Genomic DNA, 26,747 nt, shown 5'->3' with positions numbered 1-26,747 from the left:
TAGGGTCAAACCCAGCCGTGTCGCAACAGCTGCAGTAGAAACTTGAACCTCCTCCGACTTCATACTCGACTACACCCGCCCCTCCTCACCTCTACATGACAAAGTCCAGCACAGCCCCTCTCCTCCTCCCTCACCCCCTTCCTGACTCTCCTGTTGCATTTGAATGTGAAAAGCCTCTTATGTGTGGCTCGGGGAGGGGGCGTCATTAGCGTTAGCAGAGGCTAATGCTATCATACGGGCTTGAACTGGTTTGGGGTGATTTTCTCTTGACTTGGGGTCCTAGAAGCACCCATAATGTCTGCTTTAATATTAATTTAGCATGTTTTAGTTTAATATTGATTTAGATTGTTAAAGAAAAACATGCCTCAGCCCAATTTAATTCTACAGGTTATAACTATGGGAGTTTTAAGAAACTTTTTGACCAAAAATATCTAAAAATAACCCATTTTCTGTCATTTGTTTTAATTTTAGATTTTGTTTTATATTGCACCATATATCACAAAGTACAGACCCTTTTAAAACATATTGTGTCAGCACTATGGTATAGTAATACTGTGAATTTTTTTTATGAAATCGAGCTTATTGTCATTGTGCAAGTATAACAATTATTTTGTCTTCCACTGGTTGTTCTATAATATTCAGGTATTTTAATTAAAGAAGAAAAACCGAACAAATATTAAGAACATATGTAAAAACAAAGAATATATATAAAGTAACAAATAAAAATGTATATAGAATAAACTATTATAATAATTATGAGCCTTAAAATTGTGTATGTGCAAAAATAAAAATTAACAAATTAAAAAATAATTTAAAAGAAGAAAAATATTTTTATATATTGTATTTTGATCTATACAATAATGCCATGGTAAAAATCCATGGAAAATCATGGTATTACTATCATGATAGTGTCCAAAAATGTGGTATGACCATATTTTATTTTATTTACTTGCTTGCTTACAAATAATAAAATTAAACAAAGGAGACCATAAATTCTATAGTAGGTTATTGTTAAATGCATGTTTTTTTTTTTTTAAACAGCCTTTTTTTGTTTTTAGTGATTTAAATGTACAAATATGGAGCTTGTGTAGGCCTATAGCTGAATCTCACTTGGATATGTGGCTGTATATTAGTACTAAATATAAAGAATGGCAACATGGGAAAACATGGTTTCCAGTTAGCTGTTGTGCTTCAAGCTTAGCACGCTTTGACAACAAAACAGCTCAATTTAATCTGTCCGTGCATTCAGATTTGCAGCCTTTGACCATCAGTGCACTTCTGCTGACTTTGAAAGAAGCCAACGAGAGAAATGTAGAGCGAGTCAAAGAAGGAGGGAGGGGGATTGCATTGTTCAGCAGGAGGGTAAAATAGGGCTATCAGTTCCACTCAGATAACCCCCGCATTGCCATTGGCCCTCCGGCCACACCGTGACCCCTGGGGCCTGAACTCAGTGGTCATGTGACCAGGCTGAAACTGACCAGCAGGGCTGAGGCTGAGAGGCGGATCAGTGAGAGTCAGAGCAGAGGAAAGGAGGGAGCGAAGAGAAAGAAGAGGACAAGGAAAGAGAGTCATGAGGCCTATGCTGTTCCTGAGGTGGATACATGTATGAATGGATGACAGGGAGACCTGGAGAGACATGAGATGGATTCGTGGGAAGGTAAGGAAAACACAAAGAACGGAGCAGAGAGCAGATTTCATAGAGATGGGGGTTTGTTAGCAAGGCAGTGCGTGCTGATATACGATTAATCGTGTGTCTAATGCACAAGCAAATAAGTCCCATTCTAGTACTATTAATGTTACTGAAAGATAAACCTGCTAAAGCTAACAGCTGTAGAGAGAACTGGACTGTGCATTTTCTTTTTTTTAGGATATTTCCTCTTAACCTCAATCTTGTTTATTAAATGTTAGTAATGCTAATATTATGACTATTTCATTCAATTATCCGCTGTATTTTCAAGATAAGTGCATATAAGCCCATTTTTAACTTGAATGTCACTCATTTCCAGTTATTTTAGTCTGTTTTGCTGCTTAATATTCCAAACTGGTATTTGCTCTGGTAATTTAAATTTATTATCTTAATCATAAACAAACTGGTCTGTAGTGCAAATTTTCATCGTTTACAGCACTTTTATTATTCTGCTTATAGTGATTTGTCTTGCATATTCACAACAAAGTGCAATAATTCTTTGTCATTCTTGAACCGTATTTTAATTCATATCCACAGAGAGAAAACATATTTACTGTAGGATGCAAATGTTATGATCATTGAAGCTTAGTAGCCAATTTCCAGGTGTGCTTATTCAATTGACCGGAGTAAATCAGGTTTGGTTTTTGGAAAACACTGTATTTGGCAATCAGAGTCTGTGTGAGTGTTCAGATCGTGTTAATTGATCTGAACACAAATGTGTAGTTTATTCATATTATACAATGAGTTGTTTAGTGTGCACGATGTGTTTTATTTTCTGTAGAGCGTCGTCCACCCGTGTTGTGCCGTTCAGCTCATTTTTTCCGTCTCGCTCAGGAGTTTGGTTGTGTATTTAGTGGGTTTATGGCGATAGTGTGTGTGCTCTGTGGTATGCGGGCTGTGGCCCATCTGGAAAAGGTTTTCTGTGCTGAGCAGGCAGCTGTCTTCATGCGACGCGAGCGGGGGTCAGCGAAGCTCCGTGCTCATCTGGTTAAACCCCCGATACATTCACACAACCCCCAAGCACGCCCCCCGCTTGGGTTTATCACTGTAGCCCAAACTTCACCCCTCAGTGCTTGAGATTTTATCAGTTTGGCCACATAACTGTATCTCAGTTTGCTCTGTAATGACGATAGACGTTTCTGGAGCAATATGTGTCACACACTACATTAAAGGTTAAAAAGTACAGCATCTTAAAGTGGTCACTGGGTGGCCTTGGACCTTGACACCCTTTTGCAACTCCTTAACAAAACTACTATTATAAAATCAATATCTCCAACCGTTAGTCCTCCCAAAATGGCAGCATGCAAGAATTTTTTGTTTCATCCATTGTTCCTCCTGCTCGTTTCGTAAACAAAAACACAGTGAAGCGCATGTTAAACGCAGACGTGCTGGCTACTGAATAAATGTGATTTTAGCTTTCTGTCTGCACTGTGTTAGTTTTAAGTCAAATTTTATTAAGGCTGGTGTGAAAATGCATTCACATAATGACAGAAGGTGCAAACGGCTCTTACTTCAGGTGCTTTGATAAAAAAAACACCTTTTGAAGAGTGAATGCCATTCAGAAAAGGTGTGATCTTGCGTTCAAATTCGGTGACTATTTCGAACCGTTAAAGTACCCGGAGGCTTGTTTAGGAATTAATCAGTTGCGACCCCTTGCATGTTTTATATAGTTTGCTTTAAGGCTAATTGAAACAGCTTAAAGAAAATCACAGATTTTCACAGACTAAATGCACAGATTTACATAAGCATCTAAAAAACAAAAACAAGAGATTCATTCAAAAAGTGATTACGAAGTAGATTAATATATGGCAAATATTTCAAATAAGATTCAGTGGCATGTTTCAGAATTAATTGAATACTTCTGATGCTTTTCATGTTGTTGCTTTTGTATAACATTGATCTGAACAGCTTAGATAAGAATTGAAATATATAATCTGAATATCCACACACTTTTATGTGTAGAGGTGATTAGTGATAGATTCACCATTATATCAGCCGAGCCAGTTTAGGCCAGTATGAGCAAATGCGTCAGCCAATAATCACTCTGTTACAGTTAATGTGTTTGTTCTAACAGCAGCCTTGCAAACAGTTCATAAATATTAATAAAAATACTAAAATAAATTAAAAGTTCCATATTGATAAAGCTATTAGTTTTAAATTAAACATGTTAAATATAAATTAAAAAATACTTTAATGTTATGTTGTTATGTGCCATTATACCCATTAAACCCATTGAATTCTCATCCCTCTGCGATTATGATAACATTAGCCACTGCTTTTAATGGTCGGCCATGTGAAACCCATATTGGCCTGTTGTAAGCGGTTCACAGAGGAACCTGGGCAGCACTTTGAGAGCACTGTGGCTTTGTGGTTGAATTTGAATGGATTGGAAACTCGATTGGAAAATGCCACAGTATTGTATTGGAGGGTGAATATGTTCAAGGGTGGTATGTGAAAACACTATTGTGTTTGTGTGTGTGTGGGTGGGGGGGGAGCTGAAAGGACACTGTACATGACTCCTCCTCCCTTTAATCCTACTCTCCCGCCGCCCATCTCCCCTGTTATTGTTTCCAACAGAAGGGGGTGATCTCTCAGGGTCTTCACTCATCCCTCTGTCTCCTCTTCCTCTTTCCTTTCTCTCGTCTCTGCTGCTCCATTTTTCATGCATTTCTGCCTCGGCTCCATTCGTCACTCTTCCATGCAGGAAGTCACCTCTGTGGTGGAGGGGTGTTTGTGTGCGCTCATACACACGGGGGAGGGGGATTCAGGCGATGTGAAGATCAATAGTGGCAGAGGACATCAGGGAGTACAGGTTCAGCCATTCTGGGCTAAATTTAGTAACTAAAACCTGTTCAGGAAGCAACCTTTCTGCTCTCCAACAAATGAGCCCTTATTAACAACTACACGTTCAAAGATAAAGGCTTTCTGCTGCAAAGCCATAGAACCACCATTTTGGTTCCTCAAAGAACCTTTCATGGAACAGTTATTAAAATAACCATGTTTGAAGAACATTTTAAAAATCTAAAGATTCTTTTACTCTAAGAACCTTTTGTGCAATGGAAAGATTCCATGGATGTTCTTCATGGAACCATCAATGAGTGTATGAAAAACCCATTGAATTCAATAAGTTGAAGGATCGAACAGTATTTTCTTGTAAAACAATCTCCTATAATCTTTATTTACAACAAATTATTTTTGCAGTGTACATCACTAAACCCACCGTCCTGCTCATCCTGTGCTGAGATCATTAGGAACCGTGAAGCTGTTTCACACAGAAAGCCTGATAAACAAAGGTGTTATTTTTCCATCATTGATGTCTGTGTTCATTGCTTTTCATTGATTTATCGCTGCGTCTTTTTGGATTCTCAAATGAGGGTCGTACTGTAGCTGAAAACCTTCTGGTATGAGATCTTTACTTCACAAAAAGACACAACTTTTTCCCCATTATAGACCAGACTCATATGTAATGAGCCGCACACAAATTAGACTTATTGTTCATCTAAATGGTTTTTACGTCAATCACTTTAGATGAAATCATTCAAATTTTCCGAGCCCTCGACTGTATTAATTTGGTAACCCATAAACCCAGATAGCAGATCTCAGAAATGGTGAGCTAAGAAAAACATCTGCCCTTGTGATGAGGGATCAATAGGGTTCGGTGTCTTGTGTAATCTTTGCAAATATTTCAGGTTTTGATGTGCTTTATCTGCCGATGGCTTTTATTGATTTTGTTAAGCTAACTATAGATGCTACTGAGAGGCCAAACAATGGCCAAGATGTTGAAACGCAGCGATTTGGATGAACGTGTCAATACTCTGATGTAACTTCACTCCTTAATGCCGTTTGGCTGTGAGGTTCAAATTTTCACTTTTGTGTCGTCAGGGTTTCAGATAACTTGACTTCGGATGGTTTAATTAGCTGGTGATATAATATATACGTGATTATTAAATAGCTTGGAATCAGTACAATTTTTTATGTTTTTGAAAGAAGTCTCTTTTGCTCAAAAATAGAGTAAAAACGGTAATATTGTGAAATATTATTTCAATTTAAAATAACCATTTTCTGTTTGAATATATTGTGAAATGTAATTTATTCCTGTGATCAAAGCTGAATTTGTCACATGATCCCTCAGAATCATTCTAATATGCTGATTTGCTGCTCAAAAAACATTTCATCTTATTATTTTTATGAATACATCCTTTCTTAATATAAGTATTTATTTTTTCTTATTTCTTTCAAGATTAATCATTTATTTAAAAAAATCTCATTACCCCCAAACTTTTTAACTGTATAATGAATGCATCTTTAACATCTTAAAATCTGCAATGGTTCCATATGGGGGAAAAAAATCTGGTTTAAATCCAACTGACAGAATGGACTGTTGTCAGAAACACATTTACATGAAGCACAAAGCTTTTCTTAGAGCTCCAGGATTAATTAAGTCTATGTAAACAGAATGGTTTGCTTTACATTAAGATCAAGCCTCAGTGTAATTACCACATGCTAATTCCAGGCCTCTTGTGATGGTTATGAGATTACTACAGTGTGCAGGTCAAAGGGGGAAGGGAGCAGAGTCTTCTCATTCTTTCTTTCATGCTTTGGGTTTGAGTCATGACTGTGGAAGTGTGGAGCTCAGACGATTAACATAACACTGTCCGGGCTGTGGAGGTAGTGAGGAGATCCGAACGGGATCTGTGGGTACTTGAAATCAGTTTAACCAGCATGTCTGTGATTTGCCCCAGATCACAGTTTGGCTTGTCATTTGTCAATAAAAATTAGATTGATTTTTGAAATAATTAGATTTATGTATAGACAGATTTGACAGGGTTAAGCATTTGCAAAAAGTGAAAGGTGTGCATATAGATAAGTAGAAGGGAAGAGTTGAGTGCTAAGAGCGGAAAAGTACAGGACAGTCCCCCCACCTCAGCCCGCTCAGCTAGGATTGATTTGTAATGGAAGCGAAAGACAAAGCCCTCGTAGAGAGTTAGACCTCTGTCTTTCTCTCTCTCTCCCCATCCTCCGCTCTCTGCTCGCCTTCATCTGTTCTGTCCTCCCATCCTCCGCTGCTGGGACGCTACACCTGCCCGGACACATGGCCACTGGCCTGCCAGAGATGCTTTACAGAAAACATACACACCCTTAGAAACATTTACTACTTTAATCAGATTTTCTGTCATTTTTATTAGTGTACATAAAAATACATTAATAGTGTAGACAGTGTCTAGTGTAAAAAGCTTTCAGAATTTTGGTGGCAGATATCAAGTTTACATGTTGTTACAGTAACTGTAGTAGAGTTTGTATGATATTTTGATAATTTCATGCTAAATTTTAAATTAGGCTGCATTTATTTGATCAAATTCACAGTAAAAACGTTAATATTGTGAAATAATATTACAGTTTAAAATGAGTGTCTTCTATGTGAATAAATGAGTACTTTATTCCTCTGATGAAATGGTGAATTTTCAACATTACTCCAATCTTCAGTCACATGATCCTTAAATCATTGCAATATGCTGATTTGCTGCTCAAGAAACATTTATTATTACCAATGTTGATCAATTACAATAAATAGAAAGTACTAAATCACTAATTTGAAATGAAAATCTTTTGTAACGTTATAAATGTCTTTACTGTCACTTTTGATCAATTTAATGCATTCTTGATGAATACAAATATTTATTAAAAAAAAAAACTTCTGCAGTATTCAGTGTCCACTGTCATATTTTCACAATAATGATATATCAGTCAAAAGTTTGCTCACACTTGACTAGAAATGTTTCTCATGATGTTAAAAATATTTTGATCTATACGTTTTCACTAAATGCTTAATTTTGTAGACAAAAACAACTTGTCTATACATATGGATTTATGTGTGATCTAAAGTCTAGACATAATGAGCATTCATTGTGAGATCCTTTTTTTTTTAGAAATACTGTACTTTTGTTTATCGGTGCTTTCAGTCAGGATACTGATAACAGTGTCACTGTTTAAACTGCATTTCCTGCTTGTGGTAAAGTTTGGAATGAAACCCGGCCTGACCTCAGGGTAACAATGCAGGTTTTAATCATTGCAGTGGGGGGTCTGAGCTCTGTGTGTGTGGAGGGTGGGGACACACAGCCCAAAGCAACAGGAAAGATTCAAATCAATGGTTAAACCTGATTTTATTCTCCCACACATTCAATGCGCCTCTGTCACTTGGGATGAATGAGGTAAACCATTGCATAAGGGAATGAATCTCACTAGCTAGTCAAGAACATCATATCACATTTCGCCCCAAATCAAAAGCAATAAATAAGAAAAATATTTTGATCAAATTAGGGCTACCACTAACAACTATTTTTATTTCGATTAATCTAAACGACTAATTTCCCGCCAACAAATAAACAATTTTACTTAAAAATATTTTATTAAACCAAATGAAATCTAAATTTCTGTGAAGTGCAACATGGAGTGCAAGAAGCAAGTGTCCATCTCATAGTCCAAATCACTGAAATCAAAGTTCAGTATTATAGTGTGAGAATGACAACATACCCACGTGTTCTAGTCTAATAATAATAACATTATCATCAAAAAACACTTTTTAAAGAAGTGTTTACCAGAAATATTATTTACCAGAATTTATTTAGGTGAAAAATGTAAATGTGCTGTATTTCTGAAAACATATCAATTAATTGGAGATGCTTTGGAACATTTGATCTGAACAAAAAATGACATCTGCCTAATATCAATGAAAAATAAAGTGCTTGCAGGATTCCTAAAGAAAACAAAACAATTGTAAAACAATCAAATAAATACAGATGTTAAACATTCTCAGAACTTCTTAACTTGGATTTCACAGGTTTTTCATTTTGTATTTATTTTCCGCGTGGAATCGCCGAGACCGTGATGCGAGCACCGCCCCGACTGCACAAAACTCCCCCGAATTACGAGAAAAAGCTGCAGCTGCACGGCGACTCTACCGCGCCCCGCACAAAGGCTCTTCAACACGGGACGCGGCAAGCGGCAGAACCGAGGTTGCACTCGCACCGCGGTCCCGGGGCGGACATTAGGTACCACAAAAGCCCAAATGGTGCCACACTTCAGCTTTGTACACCGAAACGAGAACTGGAACAATTCTTTCATCCTACATTACTGGCAGCGAACTATATTAACGCTAACATTAGTGGAGTGCCCTGATGCTAGTATTTCCTGTCACCGTTTAAGTTCAGAATATGAACTCAAAACGAAACAACTGCCATGAATCTTGTATGATTTATTTTTTTACTTTTTATTTTTTTAAATATCGATATTCCGTTTTGGAGAATCGATACAGTATCGCCAAACAAAATATCGCGATACTCACGTGTATCGATATTTTCTTACACCCCTACTGTGAACGGAGACGCTGTGAGACGCACGTGCTTAACCTACACGCATGTAAATAATTATAGCGCATATACTGTGTTAGAACTGCATCGCATATAATTATTTAATTATCATAGCGTTTGTGAATTCACAATTATGCTTAATTATGATTTTTAAATGGGTTTAAGATATCATGCAGCCTTGGAAAATAGTCTAATAATGTGTTTTATGGATTCTCGTCCATGAAATGCGCCACTTCCGGTATTTTGCCGGTCAGTCGAAATGAAGTCGACGATTTTTAATAATCGACTAGTCGCGACGAATCGCGACAGCCCTAGATCAAATGTTGCTGTTGTTATTGTTGTTTTTTTGTTTTTTTTTGTGACCTGGGCATATTTTCATGAGATTTCCACGAGGAGAGGCAGAAAAAGCTAAATGGATTTTTTTTTTTTAACTAACAAATTCAAAAAGATTGTAAAAGAATTCCAGAAGCTGGGAGTCATTTTCCCGAAATAAGTGTGGCAGTTGGTCGTAGCAGCTTTTCTGGAGCGTGCATGTGAGTGACAGGGCAGAATGAGACGGGGCGGAGGGGTGTGAAGTGACGCTGTGGGATCAAGTGTGTGAAGGTGTGAGAGAACTCCAGGTTTATAGGGTGGCCATGCACTTGAAAGAGAGGGCGACAAATTTAACCAATCAAAGAAGGCCAGGGTGTGAATAAAGGAAGCCAATGTTGGAAGCGGTGCTTTCTCATTAAAGGAAGTCAGTCATTTCACATACACTGGTCAATAATTTATGGTTTCAAATGCCTCCTGCATAACGTAACATCTGCCAGGAATTCCAGGCAAATGGTTAGGGTAACAAGGAAGGGTCAGTGTTACAGTACCGCATATGGGCGTCCTCTCCATTTGACAAATGTCACCAAGGTATGAAGTCACAACCAAAGAGTATTTGACTTTTGTGCTCAATCTGGATTCATTTACTCACCCAATAAATGTTTTGTCACATTTATTAAAATAATAAGGTTGACTTTTGTGTGTTAAAGACATGCAGTTTATGATTTGGTAGGACATGCATCAGTTTTAGTGCTGATAAACAGTAAAAGAGTGACAATGTTATAGCTTCTGTCACTATAACAAATTCCTTGTATGTGTAAACGTACTTGGCCAATAAAGCTCATTCTGATTCTTTGAAAGGCCTGTATAAGCTTTATCTGACAGTAAGCTCTTGTATTTGTGGCTCCTGTGGTCTAGTATAGTAAAGCTCTCAGTATGTTAAAGATCACCACAGGTATCTCAATGTCATTCAGATGGTAATAGCGCAAGCTTTTAGAAGTCTCCTTTTCTCCAGATTTAACAGATCGGTGAGAGTCTGTTCGCATATTCTCACCCAGTGTCCCACCAAGTAGAGCTAAAAATATAGTGGTTCAATATTATTCAGCCTGTTGGTGATATTTGGCATGTGTCTTGCAATTTATGCAAGTTTGACAGACAGAGGAACCATAATTTTGAAGCATTTAGATTTAATTTTTGCATGTATATGAAAATTTTTTCCTAAAACATAATGAATGAAAATTGCATGCATTCGTTAAATCAGTTAATTGAAATTGACAGTTTAAAGTTCAACTGATTCACAGAAATGAATTGCACTATTTTACACTAATAAAACATCACAATGTTGCTTCATTTTATATCACAAATACACATTTAATTGTTTGTGGTTTGGTAAGATGTATGTTTTTGAAAGTCTCTTATGTTCCCCAAGGCTGCATTTATTTGTTTAAAAGCAGTTATATTGTAAAATATTATTACAATGTACAATGACTGTTTTCTATTGTAATATATTATAAAATGTCATTTATTCCTTTGACGAAAAGTAAAATTTTTAGCATCATTCCTCCAGTTTTCAGTGTCACGATCATTCAGAAATCACTGTAATGTGCTGATTTGCTGCTCAAGAAACATTTCTTACCATTATCAATGATAAAAATAGCTTAAAGGGAGTTACTCCACCCCAAAATGAAAATTTTGTCATTAATCACTTACCCCCATGTCGTTCCAAACCATAAAAGCTTCATTCGTCTTCGGAACACAATTTTAAGATATTTTGGATGAAAACCGGGAGGCTTGTGACTGTCCCATTGACTTCCAAGTAATTAACACGGTCAAGACCCAGAAAAGTGTGAAAGACATCGTCAGAATAGTCCATCTGACATCAGTGGTTCAATCTGAATGTTCTGAAGCGACGAGAATATTTTCTGTACGCATAGAAAATAAAAATTATGACTTTATTCAACAATTTGTCTCGAGTCACCGTAGCACCATTTTGGAGAATATCCACTGGATGCAAACTGCGTACGCTGTTCTGTATCAGCTGCGCCTCACGGATATGTTTTCACGCTTTCATTTGAATGAAAACAGGGTATCCGTGTGGCGCAGCTGACACAGAACAGCGTACACAGTTTACGCTACGCTGACTCAAAGCTTTTACGGGTTTGGAACGACATGGGGGTAAGTGATTAATGAGTAACCCTTTAAAGGAGTAACCCTTTAATATTTTGTGGAAAACATTTTTTTCAGATTCTTTGATAAAGTTCAAAAGAAAAATGTTTATTTGAAATAGAAAATACTGTCACTATTGGTCATCTGATTGCATCCATGCTGAATAAAATTATGAATTTCTTTAAAAAATATCTTACTGACCACTTTTGAACGGTAGTCTGTATTTTAAACGTTTAATATCAGACTGATCAAGTCAAAATACTAACCTTTAAACCCTCTGAGAGACTAAACATTGTCTGTAAAGTAAGACTGAAAGCCCCACACTTAACATTCGTATAACCCTCGACTGTATCCCTGCACTGTTGACCCTCAGAAAACACTGAAGCGTCGCCTCTTTGAAAGCCGAAAGAAAAGGCAGCATTTGGCATTTGCACTGTAATCATACTGTCCTATAGAGGAGTAAAAGGCATGTCAGATGGTATGAATGGCCTGTTCTTGACTCTGCTGTAATGACGGGCCTGTGGAACTCCCTCTCATATTGAGAAAGAAAAGGCGCTGGGCCATGACCCTGTTTTTATGACTTGAACTCTCTGTTAATGGTCCACAGCCCCGGCCCCGCCACATTCTCTGTCAGCAGCAGTGTTTTTCCTTTTTTCCCTTCGCTCTTTCACGCAGAAACAATCCTTGTTTGTGTTTATCCGTTTGACTTTCTGCGGCACTTTATCCTGACATTTCCACTTCAATAAGCTGTGGATCTTTCACCACTTTATACGGTCACCTTTACACAAATTTAAAGATGCTGAGAAACCTGAATCGTTTTAAAGTTTGTTTCAATGAATTTATTTCCTCAAGTGATCACTTAAATGCTGATGTTTATCACATGCTGCTGTATTAGGCCTGTAAAGTTTGACATATGAATACTCTGAAAAAGGAACAATTTATTAAACCTGATACAAAATTAAAAAATACATATATTTTTGAAAAAGTATATTTTATATATGAGGCTTTTATGACTCATATAGTGTAGTTTAGTGAAGAATATGGAGGAAAAAAAGACCTCCGTTTTATTCAGAGTCCCAATCTGAACAAATATGCATCAAAAATATGTATGACTAAAATATGTGACCCTGGACCACAAAACCAGTCTTAAGTCGCTGGGGTATATTTGTAGCAATAGCCAACAATACATTGTATGGGTCAAAATTATAGATTTTTCTTTTATGCCAAAAATCATTAGGATATTAAGTAAAGATCATGCTCCATGAAGATATTTTGTAAATTTCCTACCATAAATATATCAATTTAATTTTTGATTAGTAATATGCATTGCTAAGAACTTCATTTGGACAACTTTAAAGGTGATTTTCTCAATATTTAGATTTTTTTTTTTTTTTTTTTTTTACACCCTCAGATTCCAGATTTTCAAATAGTTGTATCTCGGCCAAATATTGTACAATCCTAACAAACCATACATCAATGGAAAGCTTATTTTAGAGATGATGTATAAATCTCAATTTCGAAAAATTGACCCTTATGGTTTTGTGGTCCCGAGTCACATATGTATGACCAAAAATAAGCTAAAATTCTGATAGCTTGTCACATTTTAACATGATTTTTCTAAAACTGATGTTTTAATAATCTAGTAAACACAAATTGGTTCAGTCCAGTAATTTTAATCTTGAAAAATTACCAATAATATAGTTATTCTTAACTTTACTTTCGAAAAATCAGTAAAGACTTAACAGCAAAAAGACCCATGAACCACGACAATTATACTAAAAGGCCTTTGACTTGATACACTTTTGATTCCTCAACTTTTTACAAACTAAAGCATTCTTGATGGCATCTGATTCATTTTGTGAGTCATTTTTTTTTTTATTTGATTTGAGTGATTTTATTTTCTGCCTCTCAGTTTGACTCCCAAAGAATTGGTTTGATTGAATCTTTAAGAATCAGTTCAATAGAATGATTCATTCCCAGCCTCTGTCTCTCCTCGGTGGGGTTTATTTGGTCTTGTGAAGGTGCAGCGGTGTTGATTGTACAGCTTCATTAGGCGGCACACGGGGGCCTGTTTTCAGTGTTAGCTGATCTCATAGTTCTGACAGTGAGTGAGCGGGACAGAGGGAAGTATGGGAGGAGGAAGGGAGGGTTAGTGTTTCCACTGTTCTTGGTTTGAACCCGTTCTTCGCTAAGTCAGCCGTGACGCCACAGCCGCGGTGAGCAAGCACATTCCTCTCAGGGCCATGCCATTCACCGTTACTATGGCACCCACCCATCTGGTAAAGGATCCTGTTTTGGCCGGGGGAGGGTGTGTGTGTGTGTGTGTGTGTGTGTGTGTGTGTGTATACAGTGTTTGTCTTGGTGTTGTGGGAACAGGGTCCTTCAATCTCAATTATTTCTAAATTGCCTACTTTTTTCTTTCTACAAATGAATCCTGATGATTTTGTTGGGAGTTTCTTGAAAGTAATGTGGCTTTTGAAATGCATTTAACTTTAATTTTCTGACACATTTTTGTATATTCAGTGTGAAATAATGCATCAGATTTTGAATGATAGACAAAAATAGGTGAAGAAATTATAGGTTAACCCACACAGCCTTTGTAATGTCAGAAAAAAAGGTGTAGATAAATAAAAATATATTTATTTAAAGACTTTCACTTTTTATTTAATTTTTTTTCACTTTATTATGTTTTATGATGCTTTTATGTACAAAAGTAATTTGATTTCTCTTTTCTGTGATGGATACTAGTTTTATTCAGAAATTACAGATTAAATTGTACAAATATGACTAGTTTTAAATATGACAGACATTTATAATGTTAAAAATATTATAGTTTAAAGAAATTGTTCTTTTGAACTTTACTAATTTTACTGAAAACAGTGAAACATTGTTTTCAGGATTAAAATTACGACGCACAACTGTTTTCAACATTGATAGTAATAATAATAATAAATGTTTCTTGAGAGCAAATCAGCATATTGGAATGATTTCTGAAGGGTCATGTGACTAAAGACTGGAGTAATGATGCTGAAAATTCACAGGAATAAATTACGTTTTGAAATATATATTCAGAGTTAAAATAGTTATTTTAAATTGTAGTAATATTTTATTTTTTATTAATTATTTATATTTAATTTTTTGTAATCAAATAAATGCAGCCTTGGTGCGCATATAAGAGACTTTTACGGTCTGTAAGACTTTGTGTATGAATTAATGTACAATAGATGTAAATGGTGGCCAAATAATTGATCTAAAATATACAGAATGCATTCGTATGCACATGTGAATGTCTACATATGATCTTAATCTCTGTCTGTTTTGTGTGTTTCTCTCAGATGACCAGGCTGAGCAGCGCTCTTGTCTTATTTGCGGAGACCGTGCTACAGGGCTGCACTATGGCATTATTTCCTGCGAGGGCTGCAAGGGCTTCTTCAAGCGCAGCATCTGCAACAAGCGTGTCTACCGCTGCAGCCGTGACAAGAACTGCGAGATGTCACGCAAACAGCGCAACCGCTGCCAGTACTGCAGGCTGCTCAAGTGCCTGCAGATGGGAATGAACCGCAAAGGTGAGCCAATACAGTCATATCTGTTGCCTTGCTTAAACTAATTCCAGCTTGAAGTGGTTTTGCAAGCTGATTCAAGCTGGACTACCAGATGGTGGGAAACAAAGTTGACCTGGTCGGCTTGAGCTGGTTAAGCAAAACACAGCTTAAACTAGTATGACCTGTCTTTTTTTCTTCCACAATAGAGATCAGCATGACTTGCTGATCAGCATTTACTAGCCAAACCAGCTCTGACCGGTCTGAACCTGCATGGAAATTCGAGCTTGTCTAATTTGGTCTTTTCAACAGGGACATTAATTAGTCATTGCATTGCTTATTGGTAGTACAGGTAGTTTGGAAACAACTACAATTGGTGGAAAATACATTAAAACAATCACCACTGCCCTCTAGTGACCATACCAATAAAACACAAGGGCTGAGCTAACAAGGTGCTTGTAATTTAGATGCAGTACATCTCTGAAGAAAAAAAAAAGCACTCACTATAGATAACAACAGTCACAGATCATTTAATTTTGTACTGTTTTGGATTTTTAACAGAAATAGTATACTATATAATATGTGAACCGAATGTAGTGTTTTTGGACAAGTGCCTGTTAATTGCAATTTAAAATAAAATGTACTGTTTTAAATCTATATTAAATGCATCTAGCAAAACCATTTTTTGACATACTTAAGTAGGACTTAAGTATATCTTTATCTGTAATTTCATATCAACTCAGTTATAATAAATGTCTTTGAAATATGGTTTAAGTACTGCCGGATACTTCATTTATGGTAAACTAAAATATACTTAACTGCCATTTCTATTTAAACTGGTATGTCATGTATTTTATTTGTAAATACATATTTGTAATGATGTTGCATTTTAGTACATTTAAGATATATTCATTTTAAATGTAAAAGTATTTACATGTGCTTTACTATATTAGTAGCATGACACATGATTGCAGCTAAATCATTTAAAATGTACTTTAGGTAAAATGTTTAATTTAGCATTATTATGAAGTGCACTTGTGTTAAAGTGTGTTAAGAAGTATAGTCGTGAAAGTGTCTCTCTTTAAGTGGCCTTTTGTGTAATTAATATTATATTATCCACAAATACAGTTTTTGATTTGAAGCACACTACAAGTACACATTCAATACAATTAAGCACACTTTTGGTTTGTTTTAAACACATTTAAGAGGTTTAATCTCATTAGATGAGCCACATTTAAAAATTGAACATTAACTAAATTATACTTAATAAGCTATTTAAATATTACATCTTTTAAATCTGTCGTTGCCAGTTTATAAAAGCAAAAGCCAATCTGAAATGGCACTTTACAGTTAATTTTACTACAGTTAAGGGTGGGTGGTGATGGTGCAGTGGATAAGACACATGCCTTTGGTGTGAGAGACCCGGGTTCGAATCCACTGTGAGACACCAATGTGTCCCTGAGCAAGACACTTAACCCCTAGTTGCTCCAGAGGCGTGCGACCTCTGACATATATAGCAATTGTAAGTCGCTTTGGATAAAAGCGTCAGATAAATGTTAAATGTTAAGGGGGTTTATGCACTCAGCAACAAGCCTTATTTGTGGACAAATCCTTCAGTGGCTTATTGCATTTACTGCATTATCTAAAGCTTTTTAGACTCAAAACATTGATGCTAGAAAACTCACATAATAGGTTACTTATAAATACATAGCAAAGAATTAACCGTCTGGCCAAAGAACATTGTCAAAGTATGAATTATCGAACAATATTTCCAATCCACCTTCAGCTGTACTTGTTTTTTAACGTCTGCATTTCTTCCCCAAAGTTTTTATGTCATTGAAAACATGCTATAATTGCTTTTTTTCTTCTTCAGCGGTTAACATCTAATTCGCTTACATATTTGCATATTACATATACAAAGTAATTTATCTGTCATTTCCATCTGAATTCTGAAAAGAGGTGAAGCATTCCAGAATGTCTCATCTCAAAGGTAAAATTCTTTTTGAATGGACATTCAGCTCATCATTTGGTTTTGTGTTTTTCAGCAATCAGAGAAGATGGCATGCCGGGAGGCAGGAATAAAAGCATCGGTCCTGTACAGGTACCCATAACCCCTCATTAGCATTCATCACACCAATACTTTTCTTACAAAGCAAAATAGACTTCTCCTGCCGTGCCCTGATCTCTGTTCTTTACCGCTGATCTATACTTGTATTTCTCTTCATTAGGACTTTTTAAAAGTCACAAATGAATTACTCCGACCCTGCTCCGCAATTCATCTCGAGCTTCTCATCGGTCTTTTGTCTCTCGTGTCCACTGCATATTAACGCAGCCATGCTGTTTGCATTCATGCCCTCTCCAGGTGTGAATAGAGGAAATAGAGCTGATTAGTTTTGGCGCAAATGAAGACGAGCGGAATACAGTGTTGGGATAAATAGCCCAAATAATGGCCTTGTGACCGCAGTCTAATTTAAAGATGTTATTTTCATTAGAGGAGTTGCTGTTCTCAAGGCCAGAGCACCGTTGAATAGATTGCCTTGTCATTCTTCGCATTCATTGTCAGTTGACCTCATAAAATCATTGTTTAGCTGCTTTTTTGCATTTGCGTGAATAGCAGCGTTAGGCGAATGTATTTAATTCTCAAATGAGGAAATACGTTGTTTTGTGACCCTCGACATGTCTAATAATCCAAAACATGGCCTTTGATATGAAAGTTTGTGTTTTTATAGATGTTAAAAGTAACTTTGCCTCATGTTTCTCTGACATCGTGCTGAGACTATTAGACTTCAGATCCCTTTAAGTACATTCGGTGAGCGATATTGAAGTGTTTACCCTGATGAGCCGTATTTATTGTCTTGTATTTGACAGGACAAAGCGGGTATAAATGTTTAGCTTTGTTGGTCCATATAGTGCTCTTGTTTGCACCTGATCCCCGCAGCACTAGAAACCATCTTATTGACTCTGCCTAATTGCTTCTGGAACACACAATAGCTGGTTGCTTCACCTTATACAGAATAAAGCACTGTTAAAGATGGCTTGAGCCCATCAACTGTATTCAAAAAGGACTTTTTAGTGCACGGCCTTGACTTAAATGCTGGTTTGTCTCTTTCTGTCATATTTGTATGAAGAGTGAAAATAAGGCTCATCGCTCTTTGTACTCAGTTCATACAAAATGTCTTTCTCCGGCTGCACCTGTCCTATGGTCTATATTGACTACAGGATGGAATTGACAAACTCTTTCACATTCTTAAAGAGATAGTTCACCCCAAAAATGTGAATTCTGTCATAATTTACTCTCTTTCCGCTTGTTTCAAACCTGTGTGAGTTTCTTTCTTCTCTTGAGCACAAAAGATATTTTGAAGCTGATTTTTTTTATATTTTGAAGTCGACGGTAGCCATTGACTTCCATAGTATTTTGGTCCATAGTAAGTAGGGCCCTATGAAATCAGTTTTATTTTTTTCTAAATTCAGTTTTTTTTCCGTTTTAATTTTTCTGGACTTTTTTTTTTTTTTTTTTTTTTTTTTATGGTCAAATGAAATGTTATTAATCAAAAAACATGTCTAATTAATTAATCATTAATCTTATACAATTAACATTAATTTATTAAAAGTGTAACAAAAATGACATGTTTAGGGCCGTATGAAATGTTTTATGTTTTTTCTCACCTTATGTTTTATTGTTACCAAATTCTGTGTTTTAGCATGTCTATTATTTGAATGCATACAACCTATTTTTATTTATTCTTACAGTAGCCTTATGAAATGTTTTTGCCCCCCTCAGAAATTCCGTGTTGTGTATTTAAATTTGACTGGTTATCAGATGAAGGCATAAAAAATTTATTTTATTTATATTTTAATGAAAATTAAACGCATACATTTTTGGCAAATAAAGGGGATTTACTATTAAAATTTAAGTATTTTGTGAATATTTCTTTTAAAAAAAAATAGTTTTATAATATTTTTAACAGTAGTAGTATTAAGTACATTCTACTAAATAATAGTAATATAGCCTATATGATACGACGCTAGTTTTACTCAAATGAAATGGTAAAATGCTCGTGAAGTGCAGTTTTGGAGATATTGTTCATGTATTTATGTCCTCATTGAGACGGCAGATGCCGAAATCACCGCGAGCATCATACATGCAGGATTCATATTTAAATTGACTTTTGCGGCTAAATATTTGCAGATACTAGTCCATATCGCGATTTTAAAGTGTTCTTTTGTGTTCAGCAGAGGAAAGAAACTTATACAGGTTTGGAAAAACTTGAGGCTGAGTAAATGATGACAGGAGAACTATTCCTTTAAGGTGCGATTACTTAAAAGTTTGCAGGCAAAAAGGTCCATTGTCTATTTTAGTGTAGTGATTTATGAAGCACAGCGCACACAGAAGACACTTACATACCAAGAAGCTTTTTACGCAGTATTCCAGTAAATGTGCTCACATCTTACTAAATATTTTGCACAGTTTCAGAATTTTGATGAAAAATTTGCAAATCCTTGTGACCAAAAAAAATATATATACATGTAAATGCATTCAAAAATCTCTCTGTGCAGATTTCCGATGAGGAGATCGAGCGGATTATGTCTGGACAGGAGTTTAAGGATGATGCCAACATACCGGAACACACTTGGGGAAACAACGGCGACAGTGACCACAGTTCCCCTGGCAATGGTGTCTCTGATGGGAATCAGCCATCGCCTGTATCCACACTTTCATCCAAGTGAGTATTCCCTTCTCCGCTGCAAAAGCAGCAGTTTGAGGGAATTAAGGGCAAAAGGACAAATTTACAGATTAGATTACATGTTGGATTGCAAATTTTGATTACAGGCTTTAGCTGCAATGAATATGAATCGAAAAACAGGATTCCTTTTTGTATTTGCCTCAAATGCATTAAATAAAGTGTTCTGCACAAAAGTACAATGTATTGTAACCTATTTTTCTTTTCTTTTTCCTCTTCCTTTCCATTTTTTTCCCACACAGTCGCTCTGTGGAGCTGAATGGCTACACCGCTGCTTTGAGGGAACAGTACATTGGCAATGCAATGGCCCAGCACTACCAGCTCCTGCCTCACTTGTTTGGATACAGTGCCCAGCCCCGGAGTCTGTACCCCCAGAGTCATACCCTCATCAGCCAGCTGGTGGCAGCAGAGGAACTGGCCCCACTGGGCACACCCATGCTCATTGAGGACGGGTAAACATTCATTCAAAAGCCATGCGGGTTGGCAATCATTTTATAATTTTTACATTCATAAAATGTACAAATCCTCACGTAATGATCCTTTTTCTTGCGCAGGTATCGGGTCACTCAGGTGGAGCTGTTCGCACTATTGTGTCGGCTGGCGGATGAACTTCTCTTCAGACAGATCTCCTGGATTAAAAAGCTTCCTTTCTTCTGCGAGCTGTCCATCGAGGACTACACACGGCTCCTGAGCGCCACCTGGCAGGAGCTCATCCTGCTGGCCTGCCTGACGGTCTACAGCGCCCAGGTGCTGGGCGACCTTACCAACGTCACCGACAAATACACCCCGTCAGACGATGAGCTGCAGAGGTGAGGAATGTACAGCTTATGTCACACACCTTTTATTCGCTCATCTATGATTTTCAAACATGTAGCTGATCAGTTTGGATCATTAATAAGAACCAATACAGTGATTCATCGGAAATCGCTAATAAGAATCTGGGCCTGAGAAATATCTCCTTCCTGCTCTTCTGTGCATGCAGGGCTTGTTGTGATCCCTAATAGTGCTAAATCACGGTAGTTAGACTGTTCTCCATGCTTCAGGTACTCTCAGGCATCTCTGTACAGAGGTGGAGACCAATGTGTGTGCATGTGGGAGAAAGGCAGAGTAAAGCAGGCGTGTTATGTCTGTCTGTCTCTCCCTGCATTCTCTCTATCTCCTCAAAAAAATGTGGCTTTTGTTTGTAATAAACCTTTTGAGATGCACTGTTGCATTTTTCAGATTTTAAGTTTTTTTTTTTTTTTTTTTTTTTTTTATCAATACAACAATCTGAGTGAAAGGATGAATAAAATTTTATATAATTTATATTTGCAAATGTTGTGTAAAATAAGTTTCATTATATATTTTTTAATTTAATTGTTGTATTAATATATATTTTTTAGTTTTTTGTGTTTTTGAAAGAAGTCTCTAATGCTAACCAAGGCTGCATTTATTTGATCAGAAAAACAGTAAAATAGTATTATTGTGAATTTTTTTTTTTTTTTTTTTTTTTTAACAGATTAGCGTTATCGGTATAATAATCTGAGTGAAAGAATGAATTAAATTTTATATAATGTATATTTGCAAATATTGTGTAAAATGAGTGTTTGATTTATATATATTTTTTTTATTTAGTTTTTGTTTTTTGTGTTTATGAAACAAGTCTCTAATGCTCACTAAGGCTGCATTTATTTGATCAAAAAACAGTAAAATAGTATTATTATGAAATAATAATATTATAAATTTAAATATCTTTTTTCTATTTGAATATATTTCAAAATGTAATTTATTCCTGTGGTCAAAGCTGAATTTTCAGCATCATTGCTCCAGTCTTCAGTGTCACATGACCCTTCAGAAATCATTCTAATATACTGATTTGCTGCTCAAGAAACATTTGTTATCATTATCAATGTTGAAAACAGTTGTGCAGCTTAATTTTAGTGGAAACTGATATCCTTTTTTTTTTTTTTAACATAGAAATCTTTTGTAGCATTATAGATGTTTAGATGTGCATTTCAGTATAATTCCAGGCCCTTGTGCACGTTTCCAGAGCTATGATTAATATACCTGTAGCCTGATGAGTGAAATACTAGTGTTGACATGGAGGAGGGGAGTGTTTGTGGTGTGTGTAAATTAGTCCGCAATCACCTGACCTCTGAACCATCTCTTCTTGATCTCCTGGGTAGATTTACTGTTGCATGCTGGACGGAAATGCAGGTCTGAGGTAGTGAAACATTCCCATTTACTGTGCAGGTTCACACTGAAGATCATGACCCACCTTTAGGGAGAGAATTCAAAGAGTCTGGAGTAATTAAAGGAGAGCAGCAGATAAATGTAGAGACCGATCACGCACAGAAAAGTAGAATTGAGTCACGAAGGCAGAGAAAAGCACTTAGACTGAATGGTACTGGTATGTCGTGGCATGAGTTCACTCTTTAGTGATGGTTTTATGGAGAAATTTAGCACCGAGATACGCCTCATGCTGTGCTTTATTATTGTATTTCTGTTATACACCATTCATGTGGTCTCCCACTCAAACATATTCTTATTATCTGATTAGTAACATAAATTAATCTCATAAACTCTGGTTTAATGGCTAAGAGGATGTACACAAATATAACCGCAAAGGAAATGGAATCAGATGATAGACCAGTGTTTGTCACAGGTTTATTAGACTCATATGGTTTCATATTTCATTAAATTAAAATATTACAATTACATTCATATTTTTTCATCATATAAAATGTAATTTATATAATAAAATTATAATAATTTTCAAAAACGGGATAATGCAAACACATAGTTATGATAAATGTTGAGTTATGTTACCATAAAAATCAATTAAACTCCTAGACATCACATTGCTAAAATGTAAGCTAGGTGTCTGATTAGAATTGAACATTTCCGTTTCAGTCTGGGTTTATTCTGTTCATTCAGTCATAAATACAGATCTACGTCACTTGTAATGGGGGGGGGGGGGGGGGGGGGGGGTTATTGATGATTTTAGTTACATTTTTTGAAGTGATTGAGCTGTCATGTTGGTTCAAATCGGATCCACATATTGTTCTGATCACATCAATGCTGTCAATACAAATTGGATCTTGTTGACGTAAGTGTGAGGTCAGGTGTTAGATCTATAGTTGATTGATGAATTGTGTGTGTGTGTGTGTGTGTGTGTGTTCTGTGTGTGTGTAGTTTCAGTGAGGATGGGATGGAGGTGATGGAGAAGCTGATCTATCTGTTCCGTAAGTTCCATCAGCTGAAGGTCAGCAATGAGGAACATGCGTGCATGAAGGCCATCAACTTCCTTAATCAAGGTAAAACAGCAGGTATTTCCATTATAATACAAGATTACTTTATATACTGTGTGCTGATGCTGTTCTGACTGGGCTGATTATTGATCATCTTATGATAATCACAGCTCACTTCATAAGCACATAAACAGATATTCAGAATCAACAATAATAGAGTCATAATATTATAACGACATGAAAAGCAAATGTTTCCTTTACATATATTTTTCAGCATCGTAATGTTTCTTTGTATGCGTCTAGATATCCGCGGTCTGACCAATGTGACCCAGCTGGAGCAGTTGAACAAACGTTATTGGTATGTTTGTCAGGATTACACTGAGTACAAGTACCCTCACCAGCCCAAACGCTTTCCCGAGATCATGATGTGTCTGCCAGAAATCCGCTGTATTGCAGGTAAGTCCAAAAACAACACATTTAATTCAACAAATCTGCATCCATTTAGCGGTCAGATTTCACTGTTCTCCCTCGTTTTCAGGGAAGTTGGTCAACATCCCTTTGGAGCAGCTCCCCTTGCTGTTTAAGGCAGTATTGCACTCCTGTAAGTCAAGTCTGAGCAACTACAGGACAAGCTCCTCCCCCTGTGTGACAAAGGGTACCGCCCCTGCCAACTAGCCCCACCCTCTTGAAAACACCCTCCCCATCTATTGCACGGGGGCGGGGTGTTCTCTAGGGGTGGGGCTCCCGGTATCCTCCTCCTCCGCCTCTCATGAATGTGACAAGAAACTATTTTAATGCGTTTTGTTTAGATTAGTGTTGTTTTTTCTCTCTATTTATTACCAGACAGAGCTGAATGTATGTTGATCCACACTGTGCACATGCTCCTTTTCAAATGAAAATGCACAAAAAGCGCAGTGGATTTCACACGCTTCAGTCCAACTGCGATATGTGACGTGTAACCACTGATAGATCGTCTACTTGGTTTTATTTTATTCCTCTGTTCACGTTCTGCCGATAGGGACAGATAGAGGAATTGCTTTATTGAAAGACTACCTCAGGAAGAAAACGTTTCACGTGCTCCCTCTCTGTTTTGCGATGCTCCGGGCCGTTAACGTCGACACTGTGCCTCGTGTTTGAGAACGTCTTATCATTTCTTACGCATTTGCGGCGCGCAGCAGTTCTCAAACACACGCTCGGTAGTCACGTAACTTTATCTTTCCACACAAGGCTGCGATGGAGAGCGTGATTGTTTACACAAAAGAGAGGTGTACGGGAATGTTTCACAATCATAGGCTGGGGACGAAACGACAACAGAATATGTGTGTTGATTTCTTTATTTTTTTCTTTTTTTGACAAAAGTGTTATGCAAATTTGGAGGGAAGTAAGCCCTTGTTGAAAATACAAGAGACTTCTGGGGAGAACAGCGGTTTCCATCATCAAACTGCACACTCCACATGGTTTGCACTCAGTCCGGCAGTGAAATGTGATGTATCGGCTTTCTTATTTCGGAAAAACAATCGGTTCCTTAATTTGGAGCGCTCATTGAAGGATGTAGAGTTTGACCATGAAGTATTTATCAGCATTCAATCAGCGTTTTCCACCATGAATGATTAGCAGCATTAGCATCAGATTTGGTAGCAAAGTTCTAAAATTGATCTCGCCAAATGCTCTCAAACTAAAATAAAGGGCATTTATTTGAGTTCAGATGGAGAGAAGTGGATTTCCTCACAGTCTAGTTTGCACTGGTCTGCTGCTGGTTCCTTCCCTCACGTTGTAAACAGGGTAAAGTTACTGTTTTTATAATTCCCTCGTATCTCTCTCTGATATCACAGTGCTGATGTACTTGTAGGTTTAGTAGTTTGTAGTATTCTGGACATTGTAGGTCCTTTTAGACGTTTTTTTTATGTTTTGTTTTTATGAGTCTGGGGAGGGGGGAGTGTTGTTTTGAAGACTTTTGTTTTGGTTTTGAGTATTACTGTAATCCCGATTAGAGAAAAAAAACATGACTGCGATGCTAGCTAGTCCAGTTAAAACGAGCCATCCGACGCCTCGGAGGTTTTGGTTACGATTCGTTTCCTTGGTTGGTTTTTACCCAGGCTTCAGTGGATTGTGCTCACTGTAACTCTCATCATTTCAGACATTCCAAACATGTTCGATATGTGTCGTAATGTTTACATATTTGCACCAGACAATGACAAAGAGGCCCGTACCAAAGACGCATGTTCAGCCTGGTAACGGCCCATCTCAAGTGCAGCTAAACCTCGGTGGCAACATTGGTGGACGCTTCACATCTGTCTGTATGCCGCTCTGCGTGTCTTTTAATCTTAAACGTTTCATCCATCCCACACTGCGGTCGTTTGTGACCCTTCATTCGTCGTCGTTTCATTTTGTACGTCATTTACTGTGGTAGATATCGTGGTGTTTCTTTTCTCGCGAGGGCTTGTTTTGGAGTGTGAGCTAGCTAAATATCAGACTAAACTCTTGATATGGTGGAAGTGTTTAAAAGCTCCAAACTCACCGACTTAGTCTGCGATACTACACATTTGTAAGCCATCTCCCACATCAGAATAAAGTCGAAGGTGGAGATTTATCGCAAACCAAGCTGCTATAAACACCAGCCCTCCTGAATTGAATTTCTCAGACCAGCATCTCTGGAAGAAACTCAGGAATATCCATCTATTTTAACAGTTTTGTTAATCTGGCTTTAAAAGAGCCCCACACTCCCCATCTAGGTCTTTTTTGCTTTCGGTTGTTCCTTCATATTTTACTATGTGTCCTCGTTTGTTTCTTTTTATGCATTTTTCATTGAAACTACCTCTTTTGTGTGTCATCATGTAGCGTGCTTTCATTAAGAAAGTATTAATCATTATTTATTGGTTTCAAAGCACCAGTGACCATGTTTCTTTGTCCATTTCATATGGCATTCTGGAAACTTCAGAGTTAATAGTTTTCATCATTCATATTCTTAAAATAATTCCTAAAATAATACCTGATAGACATCAGATGCTGCATATTTACCTCACTCTTCAATGAAGACCATTTCTCAGTGCAATTATAACGTGTGAAATGAACAGTATTATATTCCTAGTTGTAAACACTGTTTGTGAATTGTTTTCATGAAGAATGTATTTTTTGTCTATGACTTTTATTATTATTTCTCAACTGTTTACAAGCTTTTTTGTCAGTCCATTGTAATCATGTTAATGCTTTGACACTTTTCAGCCAATCAGATTTTTTTCTTGATTGTTACGGGTATGCTGATTGGCTATTGAAAGACTATCATAGTGCTGTCAGTTTTACAAAGCCAGGGAACTTATTTCAGTCTTGTACCAGTTCTCTTCTTGATCCGGTGGGAATCTTATTAGAAGAAACATTGGTGAATGTTGGGGCTTGAGCAAACCATACAGAGCCAGATGAGAGGTTTTGAAACATGGGTGATATCTCAGGGAATAGACACGCTCCTGAACAACTCTAGTACATGCTAAATTAACTTCTGTCTGTATGTATTTGTCTTTGTATTGGCATCAGGACAGTGTTGTTTTTGGGAGTGTTGTCTGAAGTGCTTTTCCTAACCTGTGTCACAAACCTCTTCTTCTTCTCCTCTGACTTTTACTACCTGTGAAGAATGTGACCCATATGTGTTATAAAGCATGTTTAGAATGTTTTAGGACTTGAAACCAAATAAATGTGAATCTTATGCAACTGTG

The 26,747-nt window shown here is 36.9% G+C and overlaps 1 protein-coding gene across 1 annotated transcript; it reads left to right on the top strand.

The window, feature by feature from the left end:
- The first annotated feature begins 1,506 nt into the window (after positions 1–1,506).
- On the top strand, positions 1,507–26,747 carry LOC306848017 (nuclear receptor subfamily 6 group A member 1-A). The gene is made up of 9 exons (XM_079382327.1): positions 1,507–1,657; positions 14,865–15,095; positions 17,114–17,169; positions 19,626–19,792; positions 20,053–20,262; positions 20,365–20,619; positions 22,985–23,106; positions 23,344–23,496; positions 23,579–26,747. Exons 1-9 carry the CDS (start codon positions 1,642–1,644, stop codon positions 23,713–23,715), a joined length of 1,347 nt encoding a protein of 448 aa, XP_079238453.1. The 5' UTR covers positions 1,507–1,641; the 3' UTR covers positions 23,716–26,747.

The sequence above is a fragment of the Barbus barbus genome, assembly GCF_936440315.1.
Source record: "Barbus barbus genome assembly, chromosome: 28".
Lineage (NCBI taxonomy): Eukaryota > Metazoa > Chordata > Actinopteri > Cypriniformes > Cyprinidae > Barbus > Barbus barbus.
This window is presented reverse-complemented; position numbering and strand designations above follow the sequence as displayed.